The following is an 18,266-nucleotide window of genomic DNA, read 5'->3' as shown; positions in this document are numbered from 1 at the left end:
TGACATATAAATGATATATGATTGCTTGATTAAAATATATAATATTAAGCATCTTATTAAACTCTTGAGTGACAGCTGTTTAATCACAAAACTAATAAGTCCTAGAGCTTATATTCTTTCTGATTACAGGGTATCTGTGAGTCACAGTCTGTCTGACTTGTTCATTGTTTAGGGCAACACGCGTGCCAAAAATAATCAGAATATAATAAGCAGCTCTTGAAGAGGCGCAAACAAATGAGCCATATAATGATTTTCTCTGGGTTCTGACTGTGCTCGAACGATTTATATTCAGGTTTATTTCATTTCAGTGTGTGTTTTTGTTTGTGTGTGTGTGTGTTTTGTTTGTCCTGCTGCGAAAATTAAGCAATTTTCTAACTTCCGATGATGCGCCGCGACCTTAATTTCGTGTATATAGTTGACGTAGTTCGCTAACATTTCTTCGGCTTTGCACACTTTTAGGTTATCAACGGGCCAGGCACAAAGCCGGATTACATAAAGGATTTGCGGACTCTTTACAAGGCATTACAACTCGTATTCCTTGCTATCATTTTTTGCTTCTTCTCGTTTTGCTGTGCGTTTTTTGTTGTATTTTTTTTTAATACAATACTAGTCGTTGAGCCCTTGAATCCTGCCTATCGCCATGCAAATCGCCTGGCAATTTGCCTGAGCAACTCGACCATCAAAAGATGGTCAGCCAGAGATTAGATGCAAAGCCATTGTTGTTGCTACAGATCTCGCTTTGTTCACCAAATATTTACACTGCAGTCGAGTTGTTTTTAATAACTTTGTTCACGGCTAGTTTTCACTGTGTGCCCGCATAATTAAAAATATGCACACACGTGCTACCCTAACACTGGTAGTTTATGTCGTGCCACGAGGCGTATGAGTGCTGCCTTTATATTGCGTATTTGCGCTAGCTCATGAAAGTAAAAACCGTAGCAGAACTGCACATCATCATTATGGCCAAACGAGGCTATATAATAGCGTAACAAGATTACCCTGCTCTCTGTATTTACTTGCCGCGAATGGCCCCGTTAGTTTGGATAATAAAGTCGTCGGGTCGCAAGGAAAGTCATTTTAATTGCACTTCTTAAACAAAGATAGTGCAGAGTGGAAAGTGGAGAGTGAAAGCGAAATGTTGCCGTGACTGTCAGTTAAATACATTCTTTAGCTTGATTCTTTACTTCAATGCCATTTAATTGTTTGAGCTAAATTTAAATTTCAATTAATTAAAAATTGCGTTGCCGCGCAATGTCTAAGCCAATCTATTTATGTTTTTGATTTAGGTCAAAGATTCAAGTGATTTACTCGAGCAGCACTTAATGGAAATGAACTCAATTAAAATAATCTATAGCAAACAAATAATAAATTAAAATTAAATTTAGAAATGGGAAAATATTGAAAAATTGAAATTATAAATAAATATTTAAGAATCGGAAAGAATGAGAAAACTAAGCACCTAAATCCTACCATAAATATTTATTAAACATGTCATTTAATTATAATTGCCCAATATAAATCATTTTAACACAATAAAATTATTTTCCACCAAAAATCTCTCAATATTTGGCATGCTAAACAAACATTCGACCGAAATTAGTTAGATTCGAATTGAATGCGTTTAGTCAGTGAAATATTCAAACTTAATTTGGACCTCGTTAAAGAGAGCATTTAGCCAATGCCAATAAAAACAGTGATATTGAAAAGTATATGCACATATGCGAGAATTTCGACTGTTTAAATTCCATTTTATCGTCGTTTTACCTGCATATTTGCTTCACATATGCAAATTCAATTCAAAGCCCATTACAAACTATAAACGCAGTAATTCGAACTCAAAGAGCAAACACACATGTTGCATGTGGCAAAAACAAAAAATAGAAAAAAAGTAAAAATTAGCAAAAATTTCAAAAGAAAAACAAATTCAATTTACAGGCTCGTGGCATGCGTTTATATATACATATGTGCATAAACTATGTTCAATAATGCCCAACCAATTTGTTTGACAAATATTCGGGTCGTGCGGAATTTAACACACACGCGCACGCAGCACGACCCTCATCAGTGCGATTCACAAAATCAAAGAACACAAAAAGAAATATCGAAAGTTGAGCCTGCAAATACGAGTATTTGATATTTTTGCATTGGTTACAAAATGGTTTTATTCCACGTTGCCAGCGCCGGCATATTTAGTATAAGTATACCCTGCAATTGCGGCAGTGCTACAAAAGGTTTAGTAAATTGTTGACAGCTGTTTTGTTTGCATGTGCTTTGGCTCAGCTTTGATTTTTGTAAAGCACCTGGCCAAAAAGAAGACTAATGACTAATAGACCTTTTAGCTTAAGAGATTTTCTAGTTGACGAATAACTGCAGAGGTTCAGGAAAGAACGAAACTTGGGAAACTAAAGACGGTATCGAAGAAAAAGCTGAGAAAGCTCACACGAAATAATTTTTTTAAGTGTTTCGAAAAATTTAAAAAAATGCTGGCATAAGTATAAAATATCTGATGTTGACTATATATATTATATATATATATATATTGTTTTTATTGATTCACACTGGATATGTGATCCATATTGTCGATTTTCAAGTAATACAATATTTTTTCTGTAAAATCTTTCCGAGTTTAGTTCAGCATCTAAAATTTTTTGAAGAATATTTTTGAATATCATTTAAAAAGTAAATTACTTCAGTTCATTAATTAATTTATAATTATTTATTTATAATAAAGCTGATAAATTGTTTTCATTTTCAAAGTCATAAATCTGTTCTTTTTCTCATTTTATTTTGATGAAAATCAAAATCAGTCCATTTCATTTTTTTTATATACAAAAAATTAAATTATTAGCTCTTTGAGTATACAGGGTATCTTTCAATTTACAAGTTTCAACTTTTTTGTCTTATTGCTAGCGTTTTGCCACATAGTTGTTCGCAGTAATTGAAGGCCCGCAGATAGAAAGTAAAAAGTGTACAACTGCTGCGATCCTAGTTGGATATATATGTACATATCTGTTGTATATCAAGGACATGTTGATTTAATATATTCGGTTTTTAAAATCAATTAAAAGGCTCGAACATTTGGTGGCTTTTATTATAAATTGAGTGCAAAAACAATGCGAATAATTAATTTGAATTTTTAGAAGGAGAACGAACGAACACCAAGCAAAATTCCAATTGCTGACATTTTGCGGTTAAATGAGTGTATTTGATTAACACAATTAAATGTTAATTAAAAGTTCACTCTTGCTGTTATTTGTATTTAATTATATTTTGATTGAGGTATGTGTTCACAAGCAACAAAACCAATTTCACAAGCCAAGTAAAGCTGATTAATAACCTTGAATGTTTGTAACTCTGTCGAGCCCTCCACTAATTTCTGCTTTATTTAAGCTTTATGCGTTTGCATTGATGCCTCATTATTGGATGGCTTTTGCCATTGAAGTTTAATTAAAAATTCAGTTGACAGTCAGAGAGACAGAGACAGACAGTGCGAGTGCGGCAGAGAGGGGGTGAGAAGGGTCAGCTGAGCCTTTGACAACTGTCAGATAATCTACTAAACCGTAATAGGAGAATTTCATTAGGCATGACAAGTAGAACAGAGCTTGAAGTATGCCTAGTTGTACTAGGCAAACTGAAAACAGAATGTTCCATAATTCATGGACGGCTGGGCGATTTGGTGGGTGGGCGTGGTTGGAACACTTACCGCGCACGCTGATTGCGCGTGACAAGTTCGTCAGCAGTTTTGCATTTTTCGACCATCAAAGTTTACCAAGTGCACGCCCTACATGTGCAACGCTTCATGCCCATCAATTTAAGCCCAGCCAAAGCGCAACTATCATCTAGTATCCAGCGTCCAGCATCCAGCACCCAGCATCCGCATAGTAAACTCAATTAACGTTTGCACAAGCTTTTAGCTAAACTAAGTTATTGTTGTCGTTTGCTTTTAACTATATTTTTTTAATACCCTCTAAGCATAGCAAATAGAAAAGTGGAGTATGATGCCATTGGACTAATTTTTGTAACAGATGGAGGTAGATTCAGCAGCCTCAACTTAACTTATGATGTTTATGATATATATTAAACAGCGTTTCTATATATAGCCTATAGATATATAGAATATATTGCTTTTTATGTCTCATTAAAAAAATTGGAGATTGCCTGAAATTTCATTGCCTCAACTATTTAAGCTCGAGTTAAAAATATAAAAATTAGAAAATACAAAGATATAAAAATATAAATATATGAAAATATAAAATACGAAAATATAAAAATATAAAAATTTAAAAATATAAAAATACAAAAATTTTAAAATATAAAATATAAATATAATTCGGTTTTAATAATTCAAAAATTCGTTTAAATAATAAATAGATTTATATTTACATATAAGTAAAAATTTTATAAAATAATATGCTCATAATATAACATATATTTTGCTTATAGGGGATTTGCTAGTCGATCACCTAGGAAAATTCCATAAATAAAGAAAATTGTTTCTTATAAAAGAAGAATGTCTTCTTATTTATCAAACTACACATATTTCATTTACAGGGTATTCATAAAACAATCATAAAAAAGTGCCATAAAAAATAAAATTTTCATCACATCCCATCCCAAATGATGCCACACCAGGTGTCACATTCTTCCCTTCTACACAACCAATTACATTTGAAGGGTATTAGCAAGTCAAGCATGCTTTTTAATATATATTTAATAGTGTTGCAGCTGTTGCTGTGGTTGGCTGAACCTGAAAATTCGTACAGTTTGCAATAAATGCATTTGAATTAGCGCTGATATTATGCCACAGGCTGACCTCAAATTGTTTAAGCTGCTCCGCTCGCAGGGCATTAGGACACGCGACCATCCCAATCTCCGCTGGCCTTCCTCATGTGATATAAATTAATAACGCCGCATCAAATTTGTCAGTTTTTGGGGGTCAGTTCATTACATTTGCCATGCAAATCAAAGCCAAAACATGGCGCAGTTAAAATATGCGTTGAACGAATATGTGTGAGGCCGCAAATGCCAGAAATCAATTAGTGTGGACATACACATCAACGTGTGTGAGTGTGTATGTATTGTAAGCCGATATTTGTATGCTTTGGTGCGTGCTAATTAAGCTGTCAACATTAAGCGCTACGCTTCGGCATTATATATATTTACAATTGATTGGCATCGGGTTCGAGCATGCCAAGGACAGCTGCCTTTTTTTTATTTTTGAATAAATACGTTGAAAAGTGACAGACATATATAAATATATATATAAATACATGTATGTATATATATACATATGTTAAATTTGTTCAGCAAATGCATAAGCAAATGAAGAAGTAGATAAAATGAAATTGTTCTTCAACTCCTTCTCCAGCAAGCGCCTTTGAAATTGATGACAGATTATCAATAACTAATTTTAATTGTTACTTTAAGAACTATAATGCCCAACAATCGATTCGCTAATCGAACCATCAATATGGCTTAAAGCAGCTCGTTTGCCATAAATTAATTATGAATTTATAATAAAAAAGTTTCTTTTTTTCTTTAGCCTGCCAAGTTTCAAGTCATCTTTGTTATCGTTGCACACACATGTTGAACGACTTTTAGCTGAATTGTTGAAACTTTTTATTGCTGCCTCTGCCGCATTGTTATACTGTTATACAAACCGTTAATCAATATATAAAGTTGTTTTATGCCTCGTGCCTCGACTGCTTTGAGGTCGATTGCCCTGCACAGGCGGCTGCTGCTGCTGCTGCATGAGAGGCACAGAGCCGCGCGCCTTAAAGTATGCGAGGCATTTTAATTAAAACCGGCTTGCCCCGAAAAAAATGGGAAGAAACAGTTACCAGCAACAAGCACAATAACAACAACGAGGCGTCACACTCAAGAGCTTTAACTCAACTTAATGGCAAATGCTGTCGTGCTCGATTACCCGCCTGCCCAACAGCCACGCCAGCCGAGCCGCCCTTCCTCTCTGCAGTTGCAGCACTTGAAAACTTTTGCGCTTGTCATGTGCAACCTGTCCAACTATATGGCAGAGTCCTTCTGCTCCTTCATCGTCCTACAGCCTAAAGGCTACAAATCCAACACAATGCACATGTTTCCTACCGCCCCCTTCGCCTGCCCTTCAGGCAGCTGCTGCAATGGCAGCGGAGTGCGAGCGGAAATGAAAAATCAAATAGAACAACTCATAATGGCATGAAATGGAATGGCATGAAACGAAACGGAATGGAACGGAAGGCAGACGGCAGGCACAGCCACAGCAATGGACAAGCGGCATGGCAATTTGCTGCAACAATTTTTATGCGCGCTCAAAAGGCTGAAGAGAGCATATTGGTTTGTATAAGCTATGCATAAAGAGTTGAACTAATAATCTGATCTGAATATTGAATATTTACATATATAGACTGGTTATAACTGTCTCTTTGACACTTTTGGATACTTCTCTTCAAGGTAAAACACATGTTCACTTGCGAGCGAGCATTACGCCGCCAATGCAACCCATTGCCAGATGCTTACTTGTTTCCTTTGTGAATTGTTTTTGTTGTGCGGGTGTGTGTGCGTGTGTGTGTGTGGCAAGTATTCGAATTGTCTGTTGTGTGGCACTCAATTACACTTTCGTTGTCACTAAAAAATCTTGAACGAGTCGCCACAGCAGCAAGAAGAAGTAGAAAAAGAAGAAGAACAAGCAGACGAAGACAAGTGCTGGCTTTGCATATGTCACAAGCGAGTATCTCATCCTATGTGAATCTATGTGTCTATGTGTGTGTGTGTGTGTGTGTCAGTATTGTATGTCCTTTGTCCTGACACTTGACGTAGATAACTTTCGAGAGCGTATGCTAAGGATGTCTTAGGTGCACACAAGCTGCACGAAGCGAGATGGAGCTCGACATCCAATAAAGATTACCAACGATTGTTAAACACAAATTGCGCTTGATGATGAGTTATGTATGTGCCAGGACATGCGCCTGCATATTTGTGTGTGCCTACACGCACACAGACACAAACACACATATATATTTATATATATTCCATTTTTTTTTTTATGGGCAAAGCCTCTGCTGTGATGCTACTCCAGTAGGCAGATACGAGTGCTGCAAATCAGCTTTGCCGCTTGACATCTTCTGTCAGCCATAAGGTATGCTTCAATATTTGTCAACCAAATGTTTGCCCTCTCTCTGCCTCTGTGGGCGTGTGCAAAGTGTGTGTGTATGTAAAGTTGTAACAGTTGCCAAAAGTTTGTAACAAAGTTGTAAAATGAATTTTGAGTGGAGCCACATTATCAGCAAATGAAATTTAAAGCGTTCGCTCGGCTACTGTTAGATGCCCCCTTTTATATATTTATATATATCTATATTTTTTTTAATATGGCTGTGGGATAGCTCTATCTGTTGCTGCCTAACCTGACGAAACGACAACAACGACATTGAGCACAAATTTGTATAAATATGGGTATTCATGCTTATAAAGCCAATAAATTGAATATGCAGTTGCCACAGCTCGTTATTCCTCTTCTCATATCTACATAAATTTTTTCCTCTTCTGGTTGTTTGTGGCTCTTTGTTCGGGTATTTATCACAAATCTGAAATTTCCATTTTCACAATTGAATGATTCCTTCAGCTTATTTGTCCATTAGACCTGACTGAATGCAAATTTCTATCTTATTCCCCATTTTTTTTGTGACCTCCTCAACCTCTTCCACTTCCTGCTTCAGTTGTCGTCAGCCGTGTTCATTTGCCAGCTGCTGCTGCTGCTGCTGCTGCTGCTGCTACTACTGCTGTTGTTGCGCTCAATTTCGTCACAATAAAAAGCATGCAACGGAATCGAAATGAAAATGTTGTTTGGGGGCTACCTGCCAGTTTGTTTTCCTTCATGTGTATCTTTTGGCTTTTCACTAACTGACTAGTCAAATGGGCAAATAGATTTTTCTTTAGTACATATTTGCATTTAGCTCAAGGAAATGAAGCTATGCAGCATTTATCAAATCTAATGAATAGCAAAAAAAGCAACAAATAGTGCTCGACAGAGGGGGAGGGAGTGAGACAATATTTGCAGTCTTGCATGTATACAAACTTGTATAACAGTTTTGATTCTTCATTATGTAACTCAAGCTTTAAGCTGTCTGTCTAGTGATAAATAGTAATTAAAACAAACAGTAAACAGTGCGACACGTGTAACAAATTGTATATCACTATTGCTATTAATATAGTAACCATAAAGTCTAATGAATGGCAAATTGTTTAGCTAATTTTCTGAATGAAGAATTTTCTGTCTTATGGGTTGGCTCGGATGCATGTATAACAGTATGAATATTTAATTATGCACCAAATACTTTGATCTGTCTGCTTATATTTATATATGTTATATAAACTGTTATAAATAGTATAACAGTTTGTATAACAGATTGTATGTATATTTAATTATGCAACAAATACTTTGAGCTTTGTGCTTTTACTCGTAAATGTTATACAAACTGTTATAAATAGTATAACAGTTTGTATAACAGATGGCATGACAGACAAATTCTTTTCTAATTCATCATATGTTTGTTTAAACCATTTCTGTAAATATGCCATTTCCAATGTGTTTCAAGTTATATAAAGGCTGGTATAACAGTTAGTAAAGCAAATGAATTATTTATTCCATAAAATTATATACAAAATTTGAATACATCGTCTGCTTGCATAACAAACAGTTTCAAGATTTTCATTCAATTTCAGTTTAGAGCCAAGTACAATAGTTATTATCACAGTCGGCTGTCATAAAAGATAATATTTTCATTGCGTCCCCAATGTTGGGGCTTATTTGTAAGTAGTTGCCCTTAAGGCAATTTTTGTGTCCATTATATTAATTAAATTATGTGCACGTTTATGTCCATATGCTTTGTCAATGGTAGAAAACCAATATGTTTAATGCATTTGTCAAACACACACGCACACACGCGCAAAGAGAGGGAGAGACTAACGCGCATAAAACTCCAAAAGCAAAATCACGTACTTAAAAGCAATAAGCATTTTTATACAGCCACGCGCAACAGCCCTCCGACAAAAGTTGTCCCAAAAATATCACAAATAAGCATTGCCCCAAACACACACACACACACACACACACACACAGGAACAGACGCACTCAGACACATTTCTATTAAAACGCAAATTTCAACAGATTAACACGAGGCGCAACAGGGATGGGTGTATATGCATATATATATATATATATGCATATATATATATATATGCATATATATATATTTATATATATATATATAGGTTAAAGGCCAAACAAGAGCAAGAAAAACAAGACAAGGCAACAAGATAAGCTAACAGCGACAAACCGAACTTAACATGCCCTCAGAGACGTAAAAGAATTTTTATGTGAAAATAAAAAAAGAATACAAAAAAATTTAAATACATTTAAAATTAGAAAAATACAATTTTTTTTCTTTTGTCATTACTTTTATTTTAACTTACTGAATCTCCAGATATTTTATGAGTTTTAGAGTTTGTATTTTAAATCATGTTAGGAGGATTGGCAGAAGTTGTCATCCTCGCACCTACAGATTTTTTGATGAGCTGAAAAAACTGAAAACCAAATTATGGAGAGGTTTCGATCTATATAACATAATATATCGAAGCGTTATATTGAGCTCGAAAACATTTTTTTATTTCTAACAATTAAAACTATAAATTATATTGAAAATTTTATATTGAAAGCCCATAGACACCAAGTTTCCATATATCTTACAAAGTAAATTCCGTTCTCAGCTTCACTTGTTGCTATACAATAGTATTGTACAATAAAAATAATTAAATATGCATAAATTTGAAGACCTTCCTTTTCATGTCTAACTCAGTTCATGACATTTTGGTAATACCTTCTCTTTAAGGGTATATACAACTGACAGCGCGTGTCATTCGCCGTGTAACAATTTGAAAGTTTTTTTCTTCATTTCATTTTTATGTAGCTGTCGCAGTTGGAGTCAAACTTTGGTTTGTGGCTCGATGCTTTAAGAACACGTTAAACTTTTTACGACTTTCCTAGATTAGAGTTTGAGCTAACGGCCACATAAATACCTATATATATTTGAGTGTTATGAGCGTGTCCAGTCGAAATTTTCAAAATTTAATCGACGTCTAATGAAATGCCCAGTTTAGGGACTAAAAAAAGACAGCTGTTGCTAATTAACCTGCACACTTAGCCTCGACATGGCGTCTGGGCTTTTGGGCATTAGTTAAAAAGTCATCAAAATTCACTGATTGAAAAATGTTGCCAAGCGCCAAACGGCACCAGGTAAGAGCAGCTCTATGGGGCCAGGGAGGCTGCTACCCGTGTTCTGCCCATATACAAAAAAAACCAACTCAAAACTCAAAAAAAAAGGCTCATTGCATATTTATGGCTGGGTGCCGCATAGGTTTTGAGGCCTTTTTAAATATTTAAATGCCTTGTTAAAACAACAACACAACAAAAAAAAAACATGAAACACGAGTCAACAAAATGTGGCAAGACGCAGCTGCCATAAATAAACAACAGCCGCCAATGGCATACCTTGTGGGATACGCTTAAAAACTGTAAAATAAGTGAGTGTGTGGGTGGGTGTGTAGGCCGCTGTGTGCGTGCGTGTGTGTCTGCGGGTGTGTATGAGATAGGGTCTTAAATTGTAGTGGAATCATTTACTAATCGCAAATCACCTTAGCTGCAGCACTTGCAGCACTTCACAACTAAGACCAAGCATATAGACTAAATGCGGACTTCTATATATATATATATATATATATATATATATATATATATATATATATATATATTTATGGAAATATATAACATATATATATATTTGTTTGAGCTCTTGTTGTACTTTTATTTAACTAGGCTAAGCGGCTTTTTGCCATAGACAAACTTTGCCAGCCCAAAATCCGCTTGACTTTTTGGCCAAGTCTTTATTGCTACGCTTTTGTATGCGTGCCTGCGCACCTCTTACTATATGTGTATATGTGTGAGTGTGTATGTGTGTGTACGTGTGCGGGTGTCTGTTTGTTTCCATTTTAGCCACGCATAAAATAAAGCACTAGCTGCACATACATATATATATATATATATATATTTTCCTGGTAAAGCGTTCAAGTTAAAAACGCAAGTTATGCAATTTGTCTCGATAATAGAAGTTTTATGTGGCAGTCGAAAGCGCTTTGTTGGCCATCAAATTTAAGTAAGATGAGATTACGGTCAGTATAACAGTTCATATAACACTATATATAAATAGTAATTTGTGTCAGTTACTATGCCAACTATGCAAAGGACTTAAATACTTTGTTGAATATCTGATATATAAACCTGAAATGTGCATCAAAATGGGACGAGCTGACTGACGCGAGTCAGTGGCACTGGCTGTCCATACTTGAGCAATACATAATGCATAAATTGGTGGCTTGTGTGAACTGTAAGACAAATCATAAAGCGTTTTACAGTCATGCAAAGGTAGTATAACACTTTGTATGACACTTTGTAGTACACAGTTTTGTGCTCGTGCTGTTTAAGACTTGCTTTGCATGTCAGTACAAGAGTTTAAGCTAAGTATAACACTTAGTTAACTGATGTATAACACTTTTTATAAGTTTTCTATTACATTGTATTTGTGATTACCTACTTTAATTATAACAGTTAATATACAGTATAACAGTTTACATATAACAGTTGGGAAATTGACTACATTTCATGATATTTACTTCTTATAGCGCACAGATTATAACAGTTTGTAAGTTTATAGCAGACGCATTAATAACAGCATAAATATGAGGCTTTAATAACAATAGCAAATACTTTAACAATTGCTTGTTAGTCGTGTATTTATACAAATATAACAGTTTTGATAACAGTCTGACAAACAATGAGAGCGAGACAGACATGTGTCTGACAGCTTTCAACACCAAATCTCTATTTATATGCCACAACAATCAAAACAGGCCACAAGAGAATAGGCATATTAAAATAAAATATGTATTCTATAGATGCATATAAGCATATGGATATATGTATTTATTTATACATATATAAATATATTGGCACAGATCTTTTGTAAATGCTTTTTTTCTTGTAATTTATTTGACATTTTGACAATTTGAAAAAGAGAAAAAATGCGAGCAAGAAAAGCGTGTGAAAATGAAACGACCATGGAACATACAAAAGGACGTACACACAACAGCGATGAAAGGCAACAGTCGCAACACACAGACACGCGCACATACATACACTCGCACAACAAATACACTACCTAGGGGCAACTCGGACCTGCCTGCTAGGCGCTAATGTTGAATTAAACGAACGCTGACAGCGAAATAAACAAAAGACCGACCGCTGGGGCAGCCGCGAAACAAGCGCCGGATTTATATGCCGCACATGTTTGAGTGTATGTGTCTCACACACATGCATATGCAAATACATATGTGTGTGCGCATATTTATGATAAATTGCCGCTGTTAGAATACGTGTCGCTGACATTTTGGCGCCTGCAAAAACGAATTCCAAACGCGTGAAAAACCTCGGCTTGAAAAAAAATATATGGAATGGAAAATATTTATATTTATATATATATACATATATATATATATATATATATATATATATATATATATATATATATATATATATATATATATATATATATATATATATAAATATATATTTAGCATATGCGTATCTAGTGTCCAACAAGCAAGAAAAAATCCGTCAGCGCAAACGTTTATATGACATTTTAATAACCCAACAAACTGGCATTATTACTGAACGTTTTAAATGATTTTGCCACGCATTTCAACACGAGAAAATTTCAGATATTCAAGTTATTCTGCAAGGAAAAGCCATTTACTGTCAAGTCTCAAATGTAAGCTGCCATTTGAATTTATTGGCGAAAAAAAAATCGAATATACGAGTAAATATGGAGCAAAAGATCTGTTGAAGCTGCACAGGCTTCTGGCTAAGCTTTATTGTCTGCGCCATTTGCCGGTTGGCTGTTTAACCTGTTTGCTGAATCGAGAGTGTAGAGAGTCTAGATTTTGTTGCCCAAGTGCCGCAATGAAAGGCATCATACGGCCACTACGTGAGTGTATTTGCCTGGGCTTGTGCAAGTCTCTGTTTGAGTGTGTGTGTGTGAGTGCTGCAAATGTAGCCGTAAAAGCGCTTTTACGTAATGCGACGCTGTCGCTGCGGCGGCTCCCAAATGAATTTCATTTCATTTCATTTCGTTTCGTACGTGTGTCTCTTAGCCTTGAAGTTGAATTTAAATGCCCAAGTCAGAACTTGTTAAAGCCAAAGCTACATACAAGCAAACCGAGCCGCATGGATTAGACAAAAACACACGAACTGTCGTGTTCCTTAAAATGAAAACACACAGATTCGGGTATATGCGCAGCGCAAGCTTACGAGCTAGTCGATGCTGTGGCTTAAAACAAGCTGGACTACAGTGTAGTGTATAACAGTTTGTATAACTTGTGTTATGCAGTATAACAGTTTGTATAGTTAATGTTGTACAGTATAACAGTTGGTATAACAGGTGTTATACAATATAACAGTTTGTATAAAGTGTGTTATACCATATAGTAGCATGTATAATTTGTATTATGCAGTATAACAGCTTTTATAGCTCGTTTTATGCAATATAACAGCTGGAAAAATTTTTAATATACAATATAACAGCTTGTATAACTTGTTTTATATTATATAACAGTAGGTATAATATATCTTAATATAACTTAATATAACTGTTTGTATAGCTTGTGTTATATTTTAAAACTTGTGTGGTAAAATTCAACAGCTTGTAAAAGTTTTGTTATACAGTATAATAGCTTATGAAAAATGAATATGAATGCATGTATATATTATGTGTATAACAGCTTCAATGTGAGAATAACTTTTTTCAATATTAGTTTAACTTATTGAAAGAGGACTTTCTATCAAGCTATCCTATTATTATCTAACAAAACACTTAATCTAAGTGACTTCTGTCATATGTATAACAACTTATATAAAACAAATATTGTGAACAAATTAATAACTTAAATCGCATTCGTTTCATTTTCATATCTCACATTTCTGCCGGCAGCTTTTGGAGAAGATGTATTCGACGTGTTTTATGTGTATAACAGTTTAACTTCAAGCTGTTGAAAAGGCAATAAGATACGAACGATAAAATATACATGCATGCCATATGTATTTACTTTCTTGAGTTGAATACCTTTTTCTTTAATTGGATGCTCTCACGTGTCTGAAGCTTTTCGCAAAGAAAATCCTTTTGGGAACATGAGCTAACAGTGAGGGAGTGGGAGAGTGAGTACTTATAGTTTGGAAACTTAATGTTTGTTGAAAACTTTTGTCAGCTCTCAATTTCAATTCTTGTGGTTTGTTTTTGCAGGCGTTGCCAAATTAATTATACACACACTCGAACTTTACGACTATTTGATTACTCTTATCTGCACTAGCAGCCGCAGCAGCAGTAGCAGCAGCAGCTGGAACTGCAGCCGGTGTGCTGCCTACGACGCAGGTAAATAGATTTAAATGCTCAGCTGGGAAGTCCATGGCGGCATGGCGTGGCAGCGCGAGGGAGGCAAATAATTTTATTGTGCGGGGTCGGCTTTGCAGAGCTGCCGAGCGCTTTGCATTGTCTCAGCGAGTATTTAGTTTGCTTTACTTATGCAAATGTGAAATGTTGCTATGTGCATTAACCGTTAAACATACGCAAGCACACGCACACGCACACGCACACGCACACGGACACACACACAGGCATAAAGGCGCTGGCGCGTTGCACCATTTTAATTAAACACATTTGCATACGTATAAGCAATGTTGTTGCTCATACGCCACGTGTCAAGCCCGCACACCTCGCTCCTTCTAATCCGCCTGCGCTGGCGTCATCGCACTTTTGCATTTGCATATTTCTTGTTGAGCAAACCGTTTGTCATTCTATTTTATTTATATTTTTTTGTTGCCGTTCCCCATATCCATTTCGTTTTCTTCTTTTTTTTTTGTTGCTGTTTCGCCCCTTTACGAATTTTTAATACAACTTGCGAAAATTGCGTTCTGTTTAGAAATTTTGTTGTTTTGTTATGGCTGTTGTTTGTTTTGCGGTGGCCTGCATTTTAATACATTTTCTTCGTTTTCTTTTCTTATTTTCCTATTTTTTTCCTTTTTTCCTTCTCTGTTTTCCGCTTTCATTTAGAAAATTACATGGCTGCACTTTTATGACAAGTCCTTTTTTGTGCATCCGTTGCTGCGCAAAAGGGCGCACTTCTTCGAGCACTGCTGTGGCCGCAGGAATAAGCATAGCATTTGCCCAAAATATTAACCAAGCCACAATGACACCGGCTGCCTTGCCATGGCACTTAAGCTCTCGATTAATCTAAGTGGATAGCGCTGTCTAAAATTTAAAGTTACAAAGTAACACAGTATAAGTGTTGTACAATACTTGTATAGTATTTATTATTTATATGTATGTATAATTTTTTTGTTGTACTTAACTACGATACTGACCTTTATTGTGAACAAACCTCTGAATAAATTTTCAAAACTGCCCTTAATAATATTACGAACACTTTGGAATTTTCCAACACTGTCATATCATATTTTAATTATATTGCAACTGCAACTTTATCATCGATTTATGGCAATTTTTGTTTTTATAATTGCTATAAATTAATTATTTTGAATGATTTTCCAACACTATTACAAAATATTCGTTTTCGAATTTGAATTCCAATCAAACTTCTAAGTTTTAGCATTGACTGTTAGCTAAGAGACTTACAGACTATGTTTTTCAAACATAAGTTTGTAGAGCTTTCCAACACTGTCACAAATCTCTATTTGACATAACTTGAAACTGATATGGTTTATTACTGACTGGTAGCAAAAAATCATTCAATTTGCGCTGCTTAAACTGACTTGAAATACAATTTTATACCGTTTTCCAACACTGGCTCAAACTCATATACCCTATCAGTGAATGCAAAATGAAAATCTTTAAGTCTGCGCTGCTTAACCGCTGACTTCCAATAAAATTTCGTTATAATTTTCCAACACTGGCAGTGGAAATTTCTTATTATATTTGACTCCAGTTAAAGCTGTTATCCATATGCTGTGGGGCTTGTTTTAAATGTTTATTTGGTTATCACGCTGTCAATTGCATTTACGTTTGGTCAATAAATTGCTGGCGATTTTTAATTAAGGCAACGCCATCCAGACAGGCTTACAAGCCACGTCAGTTGGATAAACAAAAAAAGCAGTTATACATGGGCCAGCCAAGGCAACAGGCAGTGGCCAGCAATTTCCTGCTGCTGCACGGGCACATCCTTTTTGGCGGCTGGGTGCTCATGTGAAGACGGTGTCGACGGTGGTGGTGGCGGTGGCGGCAGCGGCGGCAGTGGCAGCGGCGGCAACGCTTATGCAAATGGGTTTTAAGTCAAGAGCGAAGGTCAGCGTTGGCTTTATGCGCCGTGCGCTGCAGCTGTTAAATGCAAGCGCTGTGCCAAAAACTCATTAACGGTCCGTGCGGGTCCTTTTAAGCCACGCCCACTGGCGCCGCTGACTTGTGCCTCATGCTGTTGCGTTTAACACGCCACATTGCAGCGTCGCCATTGTCCTGTTCCTCCTTCCTGTGCCATTTCCTACTTAAGCCCGTGAAATAACAAGAAACAGAAAAAATACTGAGCGGGCAATGGGGAAGTGTATGGTAAATCCGCTTAAGCACCCGGAGTGCTGTAGCTCGAGACTTTTCAATAATTTACGCAAAAGAAAGCGAAGCAAAAGACGAAATGAAAACAAAATGAAGAAAACAGACAGCGAATCAAAGGCCGTTCAAGTGCTCATCATGAGCCAGGTGCTTGGCATAAAAACCGAATGGCTGCAGATAGAGGCAGATAAAAACAGGACAGCACTTTTCTGATTACGTGCGACCAGCTAAAGCAATGCCCTGTTAACTAGACAAATCAAAAAAACACTAAAAACTGCTAGCTAAAAATCGATAATTATCGATACGCATAAACTAAACTGCATCCTAAGCAATAGTCGCAGAGATGCATTTGTCTTTGGAGCACGTAAAAGCTGTGCCTATCATACCCGTTTTCAACATTTTAATGACTATAGGGTATAACAGTCAGTTCAAGTATTCGGATAGTCACATTCAAGGCGTCAATGGACGGACTCTATATGTTTGCATGTAAATCTGCGAGCAAAGCATCGTTTGGCGAAAAGGCAAAAACGAAAAAAAAAATCATTTGGCTCGTAATGCTTAATGACTTTTATATCTTAATCCAACTTCAGTAGCACGTGTTGAAAGTTGTTGTTGCTGTTGCAGTGATGAACTGGCAGCTAAGTTCGGGCATCCAGGGACCACTTCCCAGCACCAAGCCGTGCCATTAACAGAAAGCCAGCCACTTTGCCGAGCAGCGAACATATTAAGGACACACTAATGGTCAGATCATTCCAGCCGATTATGAAGGTCCAGTTGGGCGAGCAGCAGGCATGCCACATCACAGTCAAAGCAGTCAAGCAGGCCACAAAACGACACTTGAAGCCAATCAGCACAAGAATGCAGCAACTCAGAGCGAACCAATCATTGATGACCTATAATCAAAGAATTATAGAAATATTTAACAATTATCGAACAGTTCATGTAGACTACATTGTTCTCTTCACGGAGCCACAAGAAATAAATGCAGCTCATGCAGATGCGTGAAAGCAGCAGCAGCAACTCCAACTTGTGCTTGTTCAACTTATTTTCTTTAGCCTGCCCCAAGGCCACAAGCAATAGCAACGAGCCCACATCCACAAATTCATTGAGTGCTTGTTGGATAATCGAATTGGTGAAGAACATGCAGTGGAGCGTGTGGTGCAGTATCAGCAATGAGAAGCCAGTTGCCTCCTTTCTGTGCCACATGATCAGTCCAGTGCCAGCTAAAGTGGCGCAAGTATCTAACACCACGTACAGTACACCTATTAGAGCAGGGCAGCCAAAGAATATGGCCATCTGCTCAGCCTCCAAGCGCAGATGCAACGACGACTGGATCGCCAGTTGCACATAGTTCATTAAGATTAGTAACGCCGACAGTTGCAGAATCCATGATCTTACTTTCCCCTGGACTCGTTTCCCTATGCCCCCCGCTAGCGCACATATTTTGCATGCCATCCAAGCTCAACTCTTGCTGTAAGCTAAAAGAACTGTTATTTAAATCAAGAAGCTAACTAAAATCTGAGCTTAACATAATTTTTCGCTTTACAACACTGA

At 36.4% G+C, this 18,266-nt stretch overlaps 1 protein-coding gene and 1 long non-coding RNA gene across 3 annotated transcripts; one reads left to right on the top strand and one right to left on the bottom strand.

Annotated features, from left to right (window-relative positions):
- Nucleotides 1-14,081: 14,081 nt before the first annotated feature.
- Nucleotides 14,082-15,554, top strand: LOC111603538. 2 transcript variants are annotated; one of them, XR_003944174.1, is made up of 3 exons: nucleotides 14,082-14,314; nucleotides 14,365-14,528; nucleotides 15,207-15,554. It is a non-coding gene; the product is annotated as an uncharacterized LOC111603538 (long non-coding RNA). The 2 variants fall into 2 exon arrangements; XR_002751693.2 differs by having other exon boundaries at nucleotides 14,091-14,314; nucleotides 14,400-14,528.
- A 1,684-nt stretch (nucleotides 15,555-17,238) lies between these two features.
- On the bottom strand, nucleotides 17,239-18,266 carry LOC111603531. Its single transcript, XM_023321164.2, has 2 exons — nucleotides 17,664-18,266; nucleotides 17,239-17,605 (listed from the first exon to the last, which is right to left on the bottom strand). Exons 1-2 carry the CDS (start codon nucleotides 18,165-18,167, stop codon nucleotides 17,351-17,353), a joined length of 759 nt encoding a protein of 252 aa, XP_023176932.2. The 5' UTR covers nucleotides 18,168-18,266; the 3' UTR covers nucleotides 17,239-17,350.

The sequence above is a fragment of the Drosophila hydei genome, unplaced genomic scaffold, assembly GCF_003285905.1.
Source record: "Drosophila hydei strain 15085-1641.00,03,60 unplaced genomic scaffold, DhydRS2 tig00000172-arrow-pilon, whole genome shotgun sequence".
NCBI classification, from domain to species: Eukaryota; Metazoa; Arthropoda; class Insecta; order Diptera; family Drosophilidae; genus Drosophila; species Drosophila hydei.
The sequence above is the reverse complement of the archived record's forward strand: the minus strand, read 5'-3'. Positions and strand labels throughout refer to the sequence as shown.